Here is a 23,459-nt window from a genome sequence, read left to right on the forward strand (position 1 = left end):
TGCAAATGTTTATTTTACTAATTTTATAGATGAAATAGTACTGTATGCTTCTAAAGCTAACTTATATGAGAAGTGTCTACAGTCAGAAGACAATCGCCTGTGATATCATGTCATTTGTTTTTTGATTATCAGGTTGCTGTAGACCTAGTTATAGTCATATTTATACAATATAGTTATAATGATATTTATACATGATCAAACTAGTGTTACTTTCTCCGCTTCAGTGATGTCCAGCGGCAGAATAACAGCTCGTTAATTCATGCTCGTGCAGAGGATGAGACGAACAAAAGTAACCAATGCATGCCATTCTTTTACTTATTTTCGTGTTGTCAGATTCACAGTGCAAACAGCTCCCGGTAGGAATAACTCGAGTGAACATAAAACAAAGCCGATTAAAACTTTCTTCCTCTGCTCAGCTGCACAGAACACAGCGAGCTCACATAATCCAGCAGGCGTGTCGCACTACAATACCCACAATACACTTCGCTATGGACTACAAATCCCGTAAATATTCTATTTCCCCTCTCCTACAACACTAGTGTGCAACTTAAGCAAAACTGATAGTAAAATTGTTTTACATTCGGTTTTGTAGTTCGGGCCTAAATAAATGTTTGTTGCCGTTTTTAATCGTTTTAAGTTCATTTGAAAGACTATATATAAACCATTTGACATTATTAACGCATTTATTGGGTAAAATTGCTACTTTTTACTGTCATTCAATGTGTTTTGGTCATTATCAATGCACTGTCACTTTAATTGAGCGTGAGCAGCGCGTCAAAAATAGACCCAGCGCCGAAACTATCGCTGCACTGCTGCTTCGGCGACGCTCACGCCTAGCTCTGACGCGCTGCTGCTGCGTGCGGTATGAAAGCTCTAATCTGTTAACATGGATGCCGAAAACACACGCGCTGCTCACGCTCTGTTCACGCGCCGCTGACGCTTGCGGTGTGAAACAGGCGTTAGGGTTGTGACGATGGGGAAATTTCCCCAACGGTTAATCGACATGTGACAACACCGGTAATACCGGTATCACCGTGGCAGTGGGCGTTTCTTCTTTTTCTCTTTTTTTCTGCTTTTAAATAGCTTATAAATGCGTGCGTATAATACTTACACTTTCAGTTTTGCGGTAATTACCAATTCGGTGTCAATTGGTTGAATGGACAAAAAGGAAACTAAAATAAATAAATAAATAAATAAATCGCTGTTATTAAACAACACATACCTACTTATTAACATAACGAATAAAACACAACAATACTACAGGCTAAAAAAAAACTGTGGAAGTTGGAACCATACAAATAACAACCATAAACCTATATTATACATTAACAGCTTAGTCCTTATGAACAATCCGTTTAAAAAAATACATTATTAACGAATCGATAGGCCATTGAAGAATAAACCGAATATAAAGTATGATCATTGCATAGAGATCACAACTAAACAAGCTAGCAGTCATTTTATATATAAACTATAAAAAAAATGAGAAATGTTAAGAAATGGAACATTATGTAAAAAAATGTAAAGACTACAGGCTAAATAAAACAAGCGGCAGTTTACAGGTGCTGCCTAAGGGCGTCTCACACTGTCAGTGGCGAAATACACACAGCACTGGCAAGACATTTTATTTTTAGTTTTGTTGCAGATTTGCGTGTTGTTCCTTTTTAAAAGTACCTTTTATTTTTAAAATCTCTCGCTAATGTTGTCTATCGAGTAACATAATCTCCCGCGCAGTAAGACTATTGACCAACACCGCCCAGTAAGTTTACACAAAAGATGCGCGCACACACAGGATGGATGCACTCTTGTCGGCCTATTCATTATTTGGAAAAAGCTTTGGAAAAAGTGCTCACTGCCGCAATGTTGTTTCTCTGCAGTTGGATTGTCAGTGGCGCGGCATTGCTAAATCACTCGTTTTGATAAAAAAATAAGATATTTATTATTAAACATTGTGAGATGATGGTCACGTGATTTTTAAAATGAAAGTATGCATGAATATTAGATATTTTTCCTCTAGATGCTGCCACCTTTGTCAGGCAAAGTTTGCAGATTGCCTCATTAACGTCTTCAGGTTCTCTTTTTGCATTTGGTTTGAACCCAAAATATTGCCAAACAGGCGCTTTTGCATTGCGTTTTGACACTAAATCGTCCACCATCCTCTTTCTGTAAATTCAACTCCTCTTTTCTCCTCACGTGATAAATGAAATATGGCGCATTGTAGCTATGTTCAGATTTTAATTATAGAGCATGCTCTCGTCTTAAGTCAATTATTTAAAATTATATTTTCCATTTAATTCAAGTAAATATTTAATAAAACGAACACTTAAAAAAAAAAAACAAATGTGGAGACGGTGTCACGGTGGAAAAGTGATGTCACCGGTGTTGCATAATAAAACCGGTGTCACTATCAACACCGTCTATCGTGGCAAGCCTAGATACCCTGGTAATGCGACTTTAATTGTTTTATACTGAAACTTTCCTTTTGAAAGCTTTTCCTGGGTCTTATCCATATTTCTTTGCACGTTGAACACACGTCAACCACAACAGGAAATAAAATATGTATGTACCTGGTGAGGAAGTCAAATAAGAAACAGTGTGAACAACACTTTTAATGCTTAAACTGAGAGATATATGCAGTCTGATGGCCATTGTTAGAATGGAACCATATGGGTGGTACATTGACCCATATGGCCTGTTTATGGGTCAAAGGGGTTAGCCCACAGCTTTATAGGTTGGATAGTTTAGCTGGCTGCATGCTGTTTGAGTCACTCAAGTTTACAATGGCTCATTCACAGAGTCATGTTTAAAGTAAATAACTTGATCATCTGATTTCTGTTGAGATCTGGCACTCTATTAAGAAAATACAATTAAATAACCTGACTTTCAAGGGGTGCGGGGCACCTCCTAATACAATGGTAGGAACTGTATTCTACAGTTACAATAACTATAAGCAAATTTTAAAATAAAGATTCTTTGACCTATAAAATTGGAGTTAGATCACAGAAACAGTGGAAAAGATGAAGATGATTCAGTGAAGGGGGTGACGGAAGCATGGAGCTGATGAATTAAAGGACTAAGGTATAATCAAAGACTCAGAGGCTAAAGGCAAAGACATATGATGTATGTGCCCATATGGTGGCTGTGTCCTATGGCAAACATACACTGCCAGATATAAACAGCTGAGGGTGAGTTGAACGAGGAAGATTAAAAGAGGAAGTTGCTGACATAATAGCAACATTTCTACTGTCAAATCTAAAGCCAGTACTTGGGCCAGTTGTTTTTTTCACAGAAACTTGAAATACATTGACCAATGTGGGCTAGATGGGATTTTGGGGCAGGGTAAAAGACAAAGGTAGGGTTTGCCTGAATCAGATAAAGATGGTTTGTAGCAAGTCCATTTGGCTTTGCAATTGTGAATGTAGAGTAAAAAGAATGAATAGAGAACAGACAATACTTGTCAGTTGAAGATACCAGGGCTGTCCTTGGGCTGAGGACAATGTTCAAAGGCAAACAGATGGTGTTTGCCAAAATGAGGATGTTATGAAATAAACATTTGCAAGTGTGGGAAGCATCAGATTCAATCCACAAGTCTGGGAAAAGTAAAATAAATAAATAAATAAAAATAAAATAAAATAAAATAAAATAAAATAAAATAAAATAAAATACAATAAAAAATCCAGGCACAGTATAAAGCTATTCAAGATTCAAGCTAAGATTCACAATAGTGAGAGAGTTTTTTTTTTTTTCAACAGAAAAAAGTGTTTGATATTATAGACTGCACTGTGGTCATCGTACCTCCCTTAGTGGAGAGACCCCTCAGGACTAGGGATGCTATGGCTATAGTCTGAAAAATAATCACGTTTCATGGTCATCACAGTTATATTAGATTAATTATTTTCACAACACTATTAGTTTATGAAATCACATGAAAAAAAAAAAAACTTACATTTTAAAATGTTATGCATTACTGCTCAGTAAACAAAATAGTAGTTTAGCCAAGCCAATTTCACTCTTTGGAATAAAAAAAGTGAAACAGATTTTTGACTTAAATATAAGCAATACTTTAACACTGAATGTATTTAAACAATCAAAATATAAAATAGTCTATTTGTCAATTTGGGATTAAATAAGCTGAAATAAGTCAAATGCTGCTGCATTTTGATTAAGTACAGTATATTACTATTACAAATTTGTTTTGTATTTTCATTATGAGCGTTTTTAACAACATATCTACAAAAAAGGAACAAAGGAAGAAGAAACATAGCTTTTGATTTCAATAGTATACAGTTGAAGTTAAAATTAATAGCCCCCCTGAATTATTAATTGATATTTATTCATTGGGATAAACCCCTTGAGATGTACCATCTCATTTTTAAGGGAGTTCCCCAATTATACACAATCACCTAACAACAACACCAGAGGACAAAAAAAACTTAACTTACAAATCATCCAACAAACACAAAAAAAGTATAATAATAGTAAATAAAATAAATAGATTTTTTTTGGGGGGGGGGGGGGGGGTAATATACATACACACATACAAATACATACACATAGAGAAACTATATACAGATCAGTGAATCAATCACCGAATAAATAATAACACTCTCAGGAAAAACAAGTGCAATGCAAAGTAAAATATGGTAGCAAAGTTTGCTTAAAGACCTTAAATGAATGTAATGGATCGAATTTTAGCAGGTAAATTATTCCAATCTGTTGGACCCTTAAACATAAAAGCTCTTTTACCCATAGATTTTTTTAAAATTAGGAACAAAAAAATTAGTCTGAACAGAATGTCTAACTTGATAATTTAAGGAAAATAAATACAAAATATTGTTGTAAATAGTAAGAATACTCAAAATGAATACATTTACATATAAATTCAAGCCAATGAATATGTCGTCTCGTGTGCAAAAATGGCCACTGCAACAGATTATACATTAAACAATAATGTCTGTAAAAAAACAACCCAGAACAAATCTGCAAAGTCTATTATATGCCGTATTAAGGGGGGCAAGATCTAATTTTCACACACTCTGATAAACAATATCACAAAAATTAAAAAATTGGCAAAATAAGTATTAGCCCCCCTGTTTAATTTTTTCCTCTTTTTCTGTTTAATGGCGAGATTTTTTTCAACACATTTCTAAACATAATAGTTTTAATAACTCATTTCTAATAACTAATTTATTTTATCTTTGCCATGATGACAGTAAATTAAATTTTACTAGATATTTTTCAAGACGCTTCTATACGGATTAAAAGACATATAAAGCCTTAACAAGCTTAATTAGGTTAACTAAGCAGGTTAGGGTAATTAGGCAAGTTACTGTATAATGATGGTTTGTTCTGTAGACTATCAAAAAATATATATATAGGTTAAAGGGGCTAAAAATGTCCTTAAAATGTTTTTTAAAAAATTAAATACTGCTTTTATTCTAGCAGAAATAAAACAAATAAGACTTTATCCAGAACAAAAAATAATATTAGACATTACTGTGAACATTTCTTTGCTTTGGGATATATTTAAAAAGTCAAAAATCAAAGGGGGACTAATAATTCTGACTTCAACTGTAGCTGCATTTAAAAAAATACAGTACAGTGAAAATAAGTAAAATGAAACCCTATTTCTGGAATTGAATCTTAGCTGAATAAAATAAGGAGTCAAAGGCTGTATTTAATCTCTTGCAGTTCTGATTGGTGCATTCCAGTTTCTTTATAACGTCAGCAGAAAACAATCTCTCTTTCATTTGAACTTTTACATTACATTTATACTAAATAAAGATATTTTTTGAAATTTAATTTTATGAGATATTTATGAGACAATAATTGTTTATTTTGAAATACAAATATTGGTTTATACAAAATGTATTTACTTATTTGCTGCATTCATTACTTGGTGCATAAGGATGACTTCACAAGGGTTTTTGTACCATGGAAGAAAGTGATCAGAAAGTGGTCAGTCAGAAACAATAAATTTTGCAGATGTCATTTTCACACCTTTAGGGACCCTAAAGAGGCCTGCCAGCTTTCTCCATGTGATTCCAAGCCAAAACCTGACCCACCTTCTTGCTTCCCTGCTAGGACATAGTGGACATCCATCTGTACGATCCAGGATTGGACAACACTAATCAGTAAACAATACTGTTTGGTGATTAGTCTTCTTGTATGTCTGGGCCTATTGCAACTGGTTTAGAATAGAGTATCCTACACCTTGTCGTATGTGGAACTCCAGAAGAACCAGTAGCCTCAAATATCAATCTGGCATTTCAGCAAGTGCTCTCTTAATATGATGAATGTTTTTGCACAAACCTGTGCTCTGAATCAGTCACAAATTTCTTCACAATATAATGATTAAGGTTAAACATTATCAGACATTTTTCAGCAGCAGAGAGATCTAGAGGGATAATATGAAGGCATGAAAGTTTCTTTAATTGGACTCACCTGCAAACTGATTATCACAGTTGTCTGAGATTGATTACAGTCCTCCAAAGAGCACTGACAGACAATACTATCCATGATTTTAGTTGATATGACCTTGACGATTTATCCGATATAAATTTAAGCATTTTTAATAGTGAAATTAGGTCATTGCTGCATGCTTAAGCCACAGATACACTGCACTTTTCACCCCATAGACTTTAATTCATATGCATGTGAATGTGACAGACCAGAAATGCAAGCTGAAACAACAAGTTTCTCACTTTGCTGCATTGTAAAGTTCAAGCTTGGTGAACTCTGACCTGCGAAATCGCAACACATGACTGCATGAGACCAATGGAAGATCAACACATGACCTCAGTGTACAGAAATGTAAAATATGTACCAATTGCTTGCTTTTTAAAAAAATCTTGCTTAATCCTGTCCCTTTTTAAAGCACCGTATGACAGAATTTTTCATGCTCAAACTCTACTGTGACTGCGGAATTACTCTGAACACAAAGTCCAAAACTGAGCTGGGGATAATATTCCAATTTCAGACACATCAAGTAAAACATTTGGATATGGTGTGCAACAGTGCTCTGAAATTTCAAACAAAATAGCTGAAGGTGTCAAAAGGTGACACTAAGTCATAGATGTATACTTGTTATATACCTTTCTAAATTACATTATTGCAATTTCTTATATTGTGGAATTCAAAGCAAACTTTGGTCAGACTGCAAAGCAGTCATAAACTATTTCTGACAGGCATTGTGACAAGTTTTGCTTGCTACACAACTGAAAACATGGTAGATATAATACAGTTTTTATTTTTTTTTAAAAAGGTTTTTACGTTTGTAATCGTAGCATTATAAAATAGTGAATGACATGATCTAGAGTTATAAGGCTGTCTATGGTCATCTATTTGGTGCGTGTTTATGACTTCAAAAGGCATGACTTTGGACAGCAGGGAGTGATGTGTGTTTTCAATGCTTTTTATGCTAAGTTAGCATTATCCCTTGCTGGCTTAGCAGTTGATCTAAAAACATAATTTTACACCACATTAATATTTTCTGTAGAATAATAGAAATATCTTGTACAAAAGTACATATTTAATCAATCAATTTATGACAATGGAATATTTACAGTCATTAAATTACTTGATAAACATGGATTGCTTTTGTCATACTCTGAATTCCTTAAAATATTTAAAGTTGTACAACCAAAAGACTGTTGTTATTTTTGAGGCAATAGCTAGTAAAGTTGTATCATTGTTGCGTAATTCTGTATACAATGTGGACCAACAGCCAGGTATTTTACTTTTTTTTTTTTTTTACGCAGAACAGTTTGAAGTGGATATAGAAAATGCTTGTGATTTTTGTGGTATTGTTAAAGAATCTGTCACAAATACAAATTGGATTACAGGATGTCATATTCACTTTAGTACAAGGTGGAATTGATTAAAAAAGTACAACTTATTTTCTTATACAGCCAATAATGTCACTTGGAAAATACCAAATACATGTCAAGAACTGGGCGAAAGCTAAGCCAAATTGTGAACATTTTATAAAAAAAATATAAAAAATATGGTGCCACACTATGTAACAGTAAAAAAAGAAAAGCTAAAAAAAAACAAAAACAAAAAACAAATAAAGCATTATGTAAATTTCATTTGGTTAAATAAATGTTTATTATTATTATTATTATTATTATTATTATTATTATTATTATTATTATTATTATTATTGTTATTATCTTACCTATTTATTTATTTTACCCCTGGCATCTGTTTATACTTTGATTGTATAACTAATATAATTTCTCTCATTTTTAGTTTGTTTTATTTGTTCATAATTGTTGTGATATGTATATTCCTGTACTAAGTTTGTACATGGGGCGAAGCAGTGGAGCAGTAGGTAGTGCTTTCACCTTACAGCATGAAGGTTGCTGGGTCGCTGGTTCGAGCGTCGGCTCAGTTGGCGTTTCTGTGTGGAGTTTGCATGTTCTTCCTGCATTTGCATTCCTCCGGGTGCTCCGGATTCCCCCACAGTCCAAAGACATGCGGTACAGGTGAATTGAGTAGGCTAAATTGTCTGTTGTGTATGAGTGTGAGTATGAATGTGTGTGTGGATGTTTCCCAGAGATGGGTTGCGGCTGGAAGGGCATCCGCTGCGTAAAAACTTGCTGGATAAGTTGGCGGTTCATTCCACTGTGGTGACCCCTGATTAATAAAGGACCTAAGCCGGCAAGAAAATGAGTGAACTAATGAATAAATGAAGTTTGTACATGTTTACAAAAAAAATAAAAATAAAAAGTTAGCCCTATTCCAGATCTTCTACTGCATTTTAGGCTATTTCAAATTGTTTTTAAAAGCATTCTAATTTACTGACTCATGTAGCAGTCCGATATACATACTGATGAGGTTTATAAAATCATACTTCTTTCCCATCGTTCTTGTTCATATATATATATATATATATATATATATATATATATATATATATATATATATATATATATATATATATATATATATATTTTTTTTTTTTTTTTCTTTTGATTAACTGATCCCATACTGCCTGTATAATATTAGTGTGTGGGCAACCAATTCAGATTCAAATCAGTGTGGACAAAAAAATTCTGGTTTTAACTACAACCCCAAATCAGAATAAGTTGGGAGAGTATGGAAAACTCTCAAATAATAATTATAATAATAATAATAATAATAATAATAATAAAGTAGTGATTTCTAAATTTACTTTGACTTGTATTTCATTGCAGACATCACAACAAACATTATTTAATATGTTCTTCATGATTTTGTTTTTTGTTGTTATTGTTGTTGTTTTGTTTTGTTTTTTCAAAATAAACACATATTCCAGTTTTGGTTCTTGTAACACTTAAAAAAAAATACATTTGCCTTTGTTGCGTGTATATTATTGTTTGTACCATATACCATAATACTGTGATGAGACAAAATTGGCTTGTCCTTGACTTGCTTCATGTTCACTATAAATACACTGAAACATATTGTAGGTCAAGTGAGGGGTGTGTTAAATGGGCAAATTAAATATCTTCTTATTTGTTTCAGAAATAATTAACACATTAATGCATTGAAGTTTGAATACTCAAAGTTCTTAAAACGTTAATTAACAATTAAATGAGTCAAAAAATAATTCATGCACATTATACAGCTTTCTGTATCTGTGAAATTAAAAGTAGGCTCAATTCTTTGCCAGGGTATTTTTTTTAAGTGAAACCAAAAGCCACATGCCAAAAATGTTTGGTACTAATGTGTGTTCTATTATAATCCCTGCATGGATGTGCAATAATTGCACATCTGAAGATTGTACGCGTGATATCTTGCTGAACTGAAATGCATACTGGGAAGCAGATGGTTGACAGCTGATGTTGGAGTTTTCAGATCTTCTCACATGAAGCAGTTGAGGTGTCAATGTCAGTATACTGTAGATTAGTCACCTATTGGCCGGCTCCTAAAAAGCATGCTCCAAAGCTTTATCTTTCAGCACATCCCATTTTGCCATCCATAACAACAACACTTTGGAATGTTCAGAAACATTTGTGAAACTATTTTGGGGATTTTGACAGACCTTGAACTGACTGTGGTAGTAGATTACACTAATATACCCAGACATAAACAAATGTAAACTCACAGGAATACTCAGCAGCTGTTAAAGAAAAGAAAAGTCTAGTATAAAAGGTATAAGAAATCCTCTTCTATTATTTTATTATATTTTTGGACATGAGTTCCAGCACAGACATAAACAAATTAAGAAACTGTTGATAACTTTTTCAGCTCAGGTGTTTTGCTGTAGATGTTATATTAGGGCTACACGATATTGGAAAAATCTGACATTGCAATATTTTGTTTTCCTGCGATATATATTGTGATTAGTGCTGTCAAAATTAGTGCGTTAACGCAAGCGATTAATTTGAAATAATTAATGCGTTAAAAAATTAACTCAATTAATGCAGTTGCAGTTGTTTTTATTTCCTGTTTGGCCGATGTGTGTTTAAGATATATGGATAAGACCAAGGAAGCACTTTTGATGGCAAGTTTCAGTATAACAATTAATGTAGCACTACCAGTCTCTCTAACGTTTCCTCCAGAGTTTCATGCAATTTTGCGTGTTTCATTTTTAACTTTTAAATTCTGTTTTAATGGAATTTGATACCACATGGCGAACGGAAAGAAAAACCTCAGTATTTCGTGACTCGGTTGTCCTTTAAGGTAATCAAAAATTATTGCCTATATGGTAGACTCTTAATAAGAGTATTATCTTAATCATATTAAAATCGGAGTATTGGTATCAATGTAAATGAAGTGCCAGATGATGTCGCGAGCTGTCAAAGACAGCACATTCCTCTGCCTTTCAGCATGCGCCCTCCAATGTTTTATTAAGTTTGACATGTTTCCCCCTTAAACGCAAGTGTCTGCTTCACGTTGTTGTGTCAGAATCTTTGTGAAATAGGCTACAGCTATACTTAAGAACGCTTGGCTTTAGCAGATTTGATGGAAGCGATCATGCGTGTTAAATCTGAAGGGAGTCCTATCCTGCGCGTTGTGTGTGTGAGAGAGAGAGAGAGTGTAAATGTGTGTGTCTGTGCGCGCGCGCTTACGCGCGTTTCTTAGCAACAAGCTTGCATTAATTTTACAATTGAATAGCCAAAATGGCAAGCTTCAGTCTTGTAAATGTGATTAATCGTGATTAATCGCTATTAACTTTTTAAAAAAGTGTGATTAATTAGTTTTTTTAAACCATTTACAGCTCTAATTGTGATATGAAAACAATTTCAGAAGATGAGTTGAATAACTCTATTTGTAAAAAAAAAATCATTAATTTAGATTTGGTTAGCTTGATTAGGAATGGTGTAAAATCATGTAAATAAACATTTTTTTCCTGAGAGCCAAACAGCATTCAAATGCAAAAACAGTAATGTAAAACAACACTGTATAATTTTCATTGAATTAATTTTCATTGAAAAATCAGTAAAAAAAAAAAAAATCTTTATTAAAGTTACAAATGTTTTACATTACTGTGCTTGAATGTGTTACACTCTTGAAATGTCTTTAAAAACACATGCACATGATACAGTTTCACTCTGTTATGGTTATATGTTTCAATGAATCCACAGATCTCATGTAGACTCAATTGTTAATCAATTATAATTTCAACTCAGTGTTGCATATCCTGCAATGTGACTGTTGCAGACACACACATTGCGATATCGATATCGTTCAGCCCTATGTTTTCTGTCTTGTTTAAAAAAAGAGTTAACAGATAGCAAAAATTACATAAAGAAAAATATTAGCCTAGTCCTGTCATGATAAAAGGAGAAGTGATGAATATGGAAGACGAGAGTTGACCAGGCCTGGGGTACTTTATATTGCTGTCCTGGTTTTGTTTGTGTCTCCATGGGCTGCCACTTTTATTATTTATTTATTTGTTATATACTTTATTATAAATAAACACAAAAGAAAAGATAAGCAGCAGCCATTCAGTGCTTTTATTCTTCTATGGCTCCTCTGTGAGACTCTACACTGGTGTGGTACACAGGTCTTGTTCCCAGCTCACTCGCTCCGAACGTATATGTTCATAACAATCACCTGTATTTTCCCGTATTTAAATTAGTTTATTTTATTGTGCAGTTTTATTGTTATTTTTATATTGAAATTCTTAATTCTTGTGCACTACAAAATTTATTCAATTTTATTATTATTTAATACTTGTGCAATCAATACAGGTTTATTGTTATTTATTTTGTCCTTTATTTGAATATTTGCGATGTATGCTGTTTGCATTTTTATTAAAAGGTTAAACTACAGGTGCTACACTTTGTGTTTGCTGTCATATCAACACAAATGGATGTAATATCATTAACAAAGGTGAGGGTTTTATATAATGAAGATTCAATCGTGGCAGCTCTGGGCCGCAGCGCACATAACCTACTCGCGGCGTCGTGGGCTGATTCCGGCTCGCATGCGGCAGCGTCGGCTCGCTCGCCCGCGCATCTATCTCGATTGACTCGGGCTGGAATCGGGCAGTGAGTCCATAGGCATCCGGAGTAGGTCCAGCAAAGGTAGTCAGTCTGAGGGGTAAGTCTCCATGAGGCGAGAATCTAGGCGGAACTGGCCCGAGTGTATTTTGCTATCTGGTGGTTAGGTGTGTATCAGCAAACTAATAAAGTCCGAAAAAAAACCCTGACCTTAGCGAATAAACAGTGATCCACCAGATTATGTATGTCAGAAACTATAGTTTACTGCAGAACTCTTTTTGTCATGGTAAAATAACACAGAAATCGAATAATAACACTTCAGTCTCCTGCCGAAGCTCAGACGGTCTGCTTTGAGAAACTGTCAATCACAGCTGTCAATCGCTTTTTTTTTTTTTAATTAGAATATGCAAAAATCATACAAATACAAGAAAAAAATCAACAAATAACAAATACAAAGCAACGAAACAAAAACAAAACAAAAACAACAACAATATAGTCAATCACATCAACAGCTGTCAATCACGATGACACGCCCAGCATTAAATTACTGCTAAAAACAAATTGTTTACAAAAATGAAGATCTGCACCTATTTCATCACAATAATCAGTGCCTTAATCTTTCGGGACATTTTTATTGCAAGTGTGATTAATTTTTTAATTAATTTTTAATTTGGGCTCAAGTCTCATCCATTAACACGGAGGAGACGGGCTTTATGACTTGTACTGCAGCCAGCCCCCAGGGGGGCGATCTAACAGCCGAGACCTTCACTCAAACGCAGGCTTGTGGCACACTTGTAGGAAACTCTTGGATGGTAACATCATGATTATCATGGAAACATGCCTGCACAGCAACATACCAAGTAACGTTGAGCTAGTCGGACACTACTCAGTCCGGGCAGATAGTATGGCAGATGATTCCGGTAAGAAAAGAGGCAGAGGATTGTGCATTTTTGTCAACAAAAAACTGGTGCACCCAGAGGCTGCGTTCATTGTTGCGGTTGATTTTTATCACACTAAGACTGCTCCCCAAACTCTATCATCATGTTTCCTGCCATAATAGAGGAAACAAATCTTTAGACCATGTTAACACAAACATGGAGCCAACACCACAACAACCTATGCCACCTTGGACAGTCTCTTTACCTTTTTTTGTTTCTCACTTCTTAAATACTCACCCCTCATCAATTGCAGGATACCAGCTGTAAGAACAATCAGTGTGGCCTAAGGAGGGACACTGTACTACAGGACAAATTTTAAAATACAGACTAGAGTACATTTGTGTCTCAGGCTGCCCAGGGCTCCTATGTGGACATTAACATTGACACATACACCTCTGTACTGCATTACATCAGCACCACTTTTGACTAACCAGGACCCCTGGATAAATAAGGAGGTGAGGCTGCTTCTGAAAGCCTGCGACAATGTTTTCTGATCAGGTGATGGAGAGGTCTTCAGCAAATTCAGGGCTAACCTGAAAAGCAGTTTAAAACAAGCCAAGCACTGCAAGAAACTGAAGGTAGAGAAACACTTTTCCAAGCATTCACAGCCGAGTGTTTTTAGCTCCCACGTTTCTGCAGCACAGAACACATTTCGGTGGACACCATAGAGTGTAACGAGAAAATCCATCTGCAAATGTCAAAAAAAAAGAAAGTGTGGGATCATGCATCACTCTACCCCTTCCACATCTACTCCATCAGAGCACATTTCCTTTATGGCAACGTTCATTGTGAATAAAGCCATAGTTAAAATGAAACAAAGGAGATAGAAAGGAAAATGACAATAGAGTCAGTTATAATTACCCACATTTTAGTAACTTTCAGCATGCAGTTAGGCTTTATTTTATTTATTAATTTTATTTAATGTATAGTTTTTTTTGGCAACTTATTAAAATTGAAATATATATATATATATATATATATATATATATATATATATATATATATTTATTTTTTTTCATATAATGTTTCATATGAAGGCTCTTAGGCCTAGTGGCAGTTGTTAATGTGTTTTATTATTCATTCAATATTTAATTTTAAGGCTCATCCTTTGGTCTGACTATCTGCCATTTTCAAAATTTTTTAAACCTTTTTGGGCGGCTCTATATTTGTTGTAATTAAGTTAGTTTATTTATATATTTGACAAACACAAATATTCAATAGCTAAGAAAAGATTTTTGACTATTTTGAATATTTAAAATGTTTTTGACTATTTTGGTTTCATTGTTTCCATGTGGCTTTCCCTGTAGATCTCTAGGCACCTTGTTACATGTTTATTTTGTATTTTTTTATCTATATGTGTGTTTAATTCTTAGTAAGTTCATTCAATAAGCTGTAATTTGGGTAAATGTTATCCTTTTTTATAATAAAATTTTATTAATAATAATTTACGAAGATTCAACAAATTTCCATGTCGTTTTCCCCCCAGATACATTCATAATTATATACTTTGTCAGTGCTATTTTATATGTCTGCAAAGTTTCAATTCAGTGCTTATTATTATAGCATTTCTGTTAGGGATACACCAGTACTGATGCTGGTGTCTTCATTGGTCCCGGATACTGAGCTCTCGTACTCATACTTATAAAAACACACCATTTCCAAAGACAGATATTGACAGATAGTGACATCATTGACAGACCTTCTTCATTTCACACAAAAGCTTCTTCACGAGGAACAGTTTGGCAGTGTGGAAATATTTTAAAATTAATGATGACAACTAGGATTGAGTTACTCATTTTGGTGCCACTGTAATGCCTGAACAATCAGGATTGCTAGTTATTGCATGAGCTGTCAGAATGATTGATAACGTTATTTCCTCAATGAAAAAAAAAAAAAACATAAGAAAGCAAATCCAAGACATCTTTGTAGTTATGTTACTCTCATGTTATTCAACAAAAGAGAGGAGATCTGTTTTTGGGCCAACTCAACTTAACTTTTCTTTTTTAAGTACATTTTACAAAATGTCACAGGGAGCAAGAATTTTTCATATCCTGTAAAGTTTTTGCTTTGTTCTCTCCTCATTGTAAATGTTTCCTCTGGCAAAAATAGCCCATATGAATGTACACTTTATAAAATTATCATGTTGCTTTTTTAATTGAAAATGTATCTTTGAAATCTTTGAAAACAAAATATGACCGTGTATGTGGCATTATGAACTATACAGTAATGCTCAGACTGTCAGACAGGCAACACTCAGTCAATGCAGTTTTCCTGGACCAGAATAATTGACAGAGATAGAAATATCATGATCTGTTTTTTATTAAATATTGTTTCACAATGTCCCAAGTTTAACAATATTTTCAAAGCCTCAGAGTAAGGGCTTTTATTTATTTAAAAATATATATATTTAGAGTTATGGTTGATTTCAAGAGGAGTTATAAAAAGCTACTAGATTTAATAGCAGGAAAACATTTAAAATCAAATTGAAAATGGTTTGATATTAAAAACTTTGACAACCTTGTGTTAAGCAGAAAAAAGTAATTACTTGGAGAACATCCACAGACCAAAAAAGATATCTGTATCCTCAAGTACAAGTAACAAATATTGCACTGTCTTTATAAAATGGAATTGATTTACTAGTTCTGTACAATGTTAAACAATGTGGCAAACGACATTTTTTTCTCAGTCCTGAAACTCAAATAATGTTGCCCGTATTTGCTTAAGTATAGGCCTAATTAAATTAATTTAATAAATTGGTGTTAAGTCTGTGATTGTAATGAAAAACTACTGTTCAACTAAGAAAATCTTTAGTCTGGGAAAGCCCTAATTCTTGTAAAACTGTCAATCATTGTTCAGTGTGTCATTTAATACTCTTTTAGGGTCTTCCTAATAATTAATAATTAATTATCTTCTTAATATAACTTCTTAATAATTAGTACCAGTTTGTTTCAGCCAAATAACAAAAAAATAAATAAATAAAATTGTGTAAATACTCATTTCTTTGGTTAAGTGTAACTTGCTTTCATTTATAGCAATAATAATAAAGTTTATAGCTCACAAGAATAAACGTGAAAACGATAACAATGGAGATGTCAGTAAAGAAAAATATGTTTTGTACTTTCTATTTTGGCTCTTGACCTTTAAACTCTTTTGATGGCTAAAGTGACTTCCTGGTAACTGTTGTTTTGAAGGACAGCAGATCTGATTTTGCAAAACAATGAGGCACACGTGGGCAAAATAGTTTTACTACTAAACTAAGTAATATTGATTTGCATATCATGTTTTAAATTGCAACTAAGCTTTTGACTGGCACTAAATTTACTTAGTTATACAAAGTAATTTACCTAACCCTATTTATACATGTAATGCACTGAATATAACAGCTAAAATTGCAATATACCTGAATGCATAAGTGCAAATGTAGGACATTCTGGTGCACTATGTACTGTCTGGGCTGATGTAGCTGTTCATTTCACCATTACTTTTTTTGTTAGATTTTAGATTAGATTTTTGTTACTATTTGTTATTTTTATTCTTTTATAGCTAGTAAATGACATATAGATATTTAAAATCAGTTTTCGATGCATTTATTGTGGCATTATATTTCTGGGAATTAATAAAACTATTGACAAAAAATTCAAATAAAAGTAAACACAGGACACTTCTTACATTCTAAAGGGAGCGGGACATTTAAACTGTTCACTAAACTATTTTAGTTTCACTAACATTGTTGAAGATATGACCAAGATTTAAGGACTTATTAAGGAATATTTTCTTACCTGCTTTAGGTCCACCAGGCAAAAGAGGAAGAAGAGGACGCAATGGAGACCCTGGTGAGTGTGTGTGTGTGTGTGTAAGGTTATACACTCATAACCAAAGTTTTAAACTTTTAAATCTTCTGTGCCCCTTGCACCTGGACAGTTCCCCTTACTCAAAATATCCAAGTTCTTGGAGAATTCTTTAGGTACAAGTGCATGCCAGAACTAAAGCATGTTCACTAACTAACATTCCAAAGGCCTTGGTGTAGTACATTAGCTGTTACCCCTGGCTATGTTTTACCAGACTCAGGCCAGCCACTCAAATTGTGTTAAAATAGGGCCAACCACTTTCTGGAAAACATGTGTAATTGGCAAATGCAGTGTGAAATAGTTCCAGGATCATATTTAATGGATTTAAAAAAAGACCTTTGAATCAAACTATGTACAGTGTTTGTTCAGTATCAAAGGTATTCTAAGTTGGAAAATGTTGGAAGGACTCACCTCCATAAATAGTCAATTCAAATGAGCATTTAAAAATGCATTTAAAAGTGCATTTCACTCAGAGCACAAGGATTCCATTTGATCTTTTTTTGTAAAATGCATTTTAAAACCTGTGTGATAAACAAACAAACAGCGAGAACTAGAAATAAATCTGCTGTAAACAGAAAAAAAAAATGAAAGATAATTGTGATTGCCCAGTGGTTTGCCCAGGGCCAAAAACAGAGCTGTCCTGAATGCATGCTAAAAAGTACCCTTATTGTCTTTGCAGAAACAGCACTGTGTAGAACGTGCATGAGAAAGCTTTCTTCTGTGAGGCTATATCTAGTCAAGAGCCAAAACTTTGACAAACTTGTTTATGACCACACACACACACAAACACACACCCAACTCAAGATGTGGTCAGATGTCACACAAACCAAATTGCTTGACCCTCATAGAATGATTATGAAATCTGGACATTTCTTCTTAACAACATCTATCAGTTTCTATTTTAACTGATTTGTTATACAGAATCAGCTTATACAAACTATGCATGTGCTGAAGTAAAGGCTAAAATATATGCGTCTGTATAGAAAGCCAAGCACTGTAGTGTTTTTATTTTTATTTGGTTTGGTTTAGTTTGTTCATCACTCACAAATAACACTTCCCTTTATTTACCCAATTTTATTTATTTTTTTAATTTACTTATTTATTTATTTATTTATTTATCTATTTATTTATTTATTTATTTATTTTGCTGCACATCTGGGTCAGAGAACAAGTTATTAGTCTGTGCTTCTTATCAGTTAACAGTTTAGATTTGAGATATTTTAGGGAGACTTTTTTTTTTACTGTACCACAGAAGTAGTTGACATTGAAACTAAATACATGCTTATTCCCATCCATGTTTTTTTTTGCCCAGGTGGTTTTAAATTGTGTAAGTATAGGTATTTGTATAAATAAAATACCATTTCATTTTCTATGTACAGCCATTAAAATGACACTTCAGCAAAACACACACAAAAAAAGGTTAAGAATTATGTCCAAAGATCCTAAAACTAGTTATTGAAATATCTGCTTTTTGTAAGAAAACATGCGCACAAGTGTAAAGAATATAACATTATTGAATACATCATGGGAACAAAATTTTTATCAATTTATGCATTAATCATCGTACATGAAAATGACAGTAAAACACTTACTGGACAGCAAAGTTTACATTAAAAAAAGTGTAACCTGTAAAAAAGGTGTCGACCTGTAAAGAATATGGTTGTCAGCAGTGTAGAGATTAAGAGAGAAATAACAACACAATGATTACGGATGCTATATATAGTTAAAGGTTATGTATTAATTGATTTTAAGACTAAGACTAAAAAAAAAAATAATAATAAATAAATAAATAAAAGTAGACTTTTAGCCTGCTTAACACAGAGAGGCAAATTATTCCAGGTTTGGGGCAAGCACTATAAAAGCACAGCACAGTCCTTCCATGCTTTTAATCTTGTGTTGGAACTGTCAAAAGTAACTGATCAGCACATCTAACTGGCTGTGTACAATTAAATTAACGCAGAAAGGTCTTTCTGCTAGTCCATATAGGGATTTAACACCAAGATGTAAATCTTAAAATGTAATCTAAAAATAAACTGAAAGTCAGTGAAGAGAAGCCAGTATAGGTGTAATGTGTCCTTATTTGAGTGTTTCTGTCAACAAATGGGAATCTGCATTTTGCACCGTCTGCAGACCAGTATGGCAGGCATTACATAAAGGGAATTAAAATCATTCATTTATTTATTCATTTTCTTTTCGGCCTAGTCTCTTAATTAATCTGAGCCACGGCGGAATGAACCACCAACTTATCCAGGACGTTTTTACACAGCCGATGCCCTTCCAGCTGCAACCCATCTCTGGGAAACATCCACACACTCATTGAAGACATACTCTACAAACAATTTAGCCTACCCAATTCACCTGTACCACATGTCTTTGGACTGTGGAGGAAACCGGAGCACCCCGGAGGAAACCCACGCGAATGCAAGAAGAACATGCAAATTTCACACAGAAACGCCAACTGACGCAGTCTAGGTGCGAACCAGCGACCTTCTTGCTGTAAGGCGACAGCATTACCCACTGCGCCACTGTGTCGCAGAATAAAAATAATCTATGACAATAATCATGTCTATAATGAAACCCTGAAAACAGATTAATTACAGGAAGAGAGATAACGTGCTCTTTTATTATGATACAGTAGCTGTCAGTCAGCCCCATACAAGATTTGCAATGTCAATGCAGCCTAAATAGATGAATGAATTGATCAATGGATAGATAGATCAAGTGGACTGATATGGCTATTTCTCAATACCAAGAAAAAGAAAATGGACTTGCATTCTCATAATGTGAAAATGTTATTCTTTTTTTTATAATTACGTTAACGTTAACGTTATCATTTTTCAACCTGACCAGCTAAGACCAGGCTGGAAATGGCTGGAAACCAGCCTGGAAATGGCCAAAACCTCTCTAAAACCAGGCTGGTCAACCAGCTAAAACCAGCCAACCAGCCTAGCCTGGTTTAACCTGGGTTTTTCAGCAGGGAATTGTCTGGTATCCCACTGTTTAGCCATGTTTCTGTAAAAATCATGACATTACAGTTGTATGATGTGCAGTCGAATTTCATCCATTTTGTTCACCAGTGACCGTACATTGGTGAGAAAGATACTGGGTAAAAAGAGCCAGTCTGGTGTTAGCTTTAGCTTAGCTTTTAGCCCGCCGCGCTTCCCCCGCCTTTGTTTAAGTTCTCTACGCTGTCTTCTAGCACTTCTGCCCGGCCTGGCAGGGCGCTCCGTCTCGGGTGTTCTGGCGCTCTCAGGGATGAGTCGAAGATTGCTAATAAAACTGTCCGGAACGCACAAACCAATATCCAAAATCTCCTGTCGGGTGTAAGATGTAAAGGCACTACTATACTATAAACTGAAACTATACTGCAAAACTGAAACTATATGGCAAAATTTGCAGAAACTGGAGAGACGCTGAGCCTTGCGCTTTGCACGCACCGCCATCTTGCCTCAATATACACATTGCAACATTATATTGAACATTACAACATTCATATACTGATTTATTGTTTTCCACCACTTTCTTTTTCCACAACTATATTAAAAAACCACATAATCCTTACAAAGATTTGCACAATACAAATATAACCAGTTTTAAAATAAATTTCAGCACCATGCGTTTACTCCTTTATTAATATTGGCACATAGAAGTTTTATTTCACCATCTCATTTAGGGAAACTTCTGAGACAAGTTATTTTTCTGAAGAGCAAATACCAGAAAATATACAGTGCTGCGCTTCCCTCAACTTCCCTCAATGACATCTGGGACTTCAAACAAGTGCTGTGCTCAAGTCTGCATTCGATTCATTCTCAATATTAAGAAAACATTAGGGTTTTTTCACACTGCCTCTGTTCTTCAGGTCTTGAGTATTGAAATTGAACTTTGGCACCTGATGATAGTGTTACACGACAACACAAGGATGCAAGAATGCTTAAAATTGCATGTTAAGAAACAGCTAATGTTTGCCAAAGCCATTTATTTGTTAACAAACAAAATGTAGTGTGTTATAAATGTGACATCCTAATGGGCTGCAAACCAAGTATGTATATTTACCAAGCAAGTATGTGTATATATTTATTTAAACCATTAACCAATATTTTTTGCATAGTATAGAAATGAGATCCCAGTCACTCTTATTCCCTGTCACCACACACCTCAACTTTCTCTTCAGCCTCTGGTTGAAACTATCTACCAATCCATCCGTCCGTGGTGGTAAACAGAGGTATATAACAGCTTTACCTTTAGGAGGTGGGAAAGGGCCGCCATCAGCCTAAATGTAAAGGTGGTTGCCAGGACAGACATGATTTCTGAGGGGATGCCCACCCTGGTGCATAGTAGGAACAGTTCCTTTGTGATGGCTTTGGCAGTGGCTTTTTTGCAGGGGCACTGTGTCAGGGTAGCAGGTGGCATAATCTACCATTCATGTGTTCATGGTCCCAGACGGATTTTGGCAGAGGCCCTACCAGGTCCATTCCAATGTGGCTAAAGGGATGATGTGTACTGACAGATCATGCAGCGTCACTTGCTGAAACAGATTCATATACACATTAGGATCATTACTAGTATTATTATTTTCAGACTCACCGAGTCTGTCCCTCCCTAAAGCCAGGAATGCTGGCGGTCCCCAAGTTCTCGAGCTCGACGTTGACAGTCAATACTTTTACATGGACATCAGTGACCCAATTATTTGCCTTAATCTAAAAAAGACAATAATATGATTAAGGTGTTTACAATAATTTCTTTTTGAATGCTCCTTTCATCATCCCGTTTTACATGTTATAGCACATAATTCGATTAGCGTCATTGCATCACCATGCTCTTCACATTTCCTCCGAAATTCCATGTACCATTTCATTTTTAATTTGATTACTTTAACTGCAGTTTTGCACTTTCACTTAGGAACATTTCAAGCATGCATGCATAAAATTTGATACCACACGCCGTATGGAAAAAAGAAAAACACTATCTTGGTAAGGGCACTTAATAGTGTCAGACAGCTATGTGTGAATAGATTATCCTTGCATATCACAGGATAATCTATACAGATTATATTGGATTATATTGGCATACTCCACATGTCTCATGTCTAAATTCCATTTGTGTGTAGTTCAATTATGACCTTAAATGGGTTAAATTAATCAAAAATAGCTGTTTACATGGTAGACTCTTAATCAGAGTATTGTCTTAATCGTATTAAACTCAGATTATCGGTGTCCCTGTAAACATACTCGGTGTGGTCTTGATCCATTAACGGCTGCATTGTGGCAGCTAGAAGTCGATCAAACCCTGGCCAGTCACTTACCAGAAGAACGGGGACTGGTAAGTCTCGCACCACTCCCACTTCAATGGTCCAGGATTTGGGCCACGCAGAGATCATTATGCGGCAAGCTGGTACTTGCCTGGTATCTCTGATGACACACATAAATGATAGGTATCATGGCTTTGGTTTCCACTTGGGGTATCACTATTTCTGGCTGAAACAGGTTGATGGATTTTCCTGAATCCAGAGGTGTTGTCACTGTTCATCCTTCCACCTGGATGGTTCAAGTGGGAGCTCTGAAAGGTTCTGGATCGTGGACGGTGCAGAACAGTACAGCCTGGTTAGCCAAGCCCAGGCACCCAGAGAAGGTGGTTTTGGTGGGCATTGGTTCCTTCTACTGGTCTGCTTACTGGTCGCGAGGTGCCCCCTAGCGGCCGCCAATCCTTGTTCACCTTCCGGGGACATGGGCCTGCTTTCTATCTGGCGTCATAAGAAAAAGATACCTCTGCAAATCCCTCATCGTCATTAGTTTAGCGATGGTCGTTGGGTTTCTCATACTGACTAGCACTCTGAACCGGGGTGAAAGCACCCGTAGCAGACGGTTGATTACCAATTTCTTTGTGACCTGGGTGGCGGTGGGACTTTTAGTGAGAAGCCACAGTTGTGCAAGAAGCGTGAGATGGGTGGCATGCACTCCTATCAGGATTTTTTTCACGGTAGAACTACAAAAAAAAATTAAAATCTGCACTGCACCCTCTGGCGAGAGGGCCAATACAAGCTAATTTCTCCATCTTCACCATCTCAAAATTTGCGATTTGCAGTACTTGCATGAAATAATACACTCATTGAGGTTGTCCAGTGAGGAAATGTGCCAGTACATGAAAAAGTAGCTATGTTCTTCTATATTGTCTATATTGAGTTTAGTGGTACTGGTAGGCTTTGGACAGTGGGTTGGGAAGTGGGATGCAGGCGGTGG

At 35.1% G+C, this 23,459-nt stretch overlaps 1 protein-coding gene across 25 annotated transcripts in view; it reads left to right on the forward strand.

Moving 5' to 3' along the window:
* Positions 1–23,459, forward strand: part of col25a1 (collagen type XXV alpha 1 chain) — a 325,150-nt gene that overhangs the window by 84,304 nt on the left and 217,387 nt on the right. For 14 of the 25 annotated variants that reach the window (XR_015496369.1, XR_015496370.1, XM_087262008.1 and 11 more), the window contains exon 3: positions 17,164–17,214. The exons of the other annotated variants lie outside the window; for them this stretch is intronic. Coding sequence is in view for 12 of the 14 variants with exons in the window: in XM_087262008.1 (XP_087118134.1) it covers positions 17,197–17,214 (18 nt within the window). In the remaining 2 variants the exon portion in view is untranslated. The remainder of the gene's footprint in view (positions 1–17,163; positions 17,215–23,459) is intronic. 25 annotated transcript variants of the gene reach the window in all.

Source organism: Danio rerio, chromosome 7, assembly GCF_052040795.2.
Source record: "Danio rerio strain M-AB ecotype USA chromosome 7, GRCz13ab, whole genome shotgun sequence".
In the NCBI taxonomy this organism is placed as follows: Eukaryota; Metazoa; Chordata; class Actinopteri; order Cypriniformes; family Danionidae; genus Danio; species Danio rerio.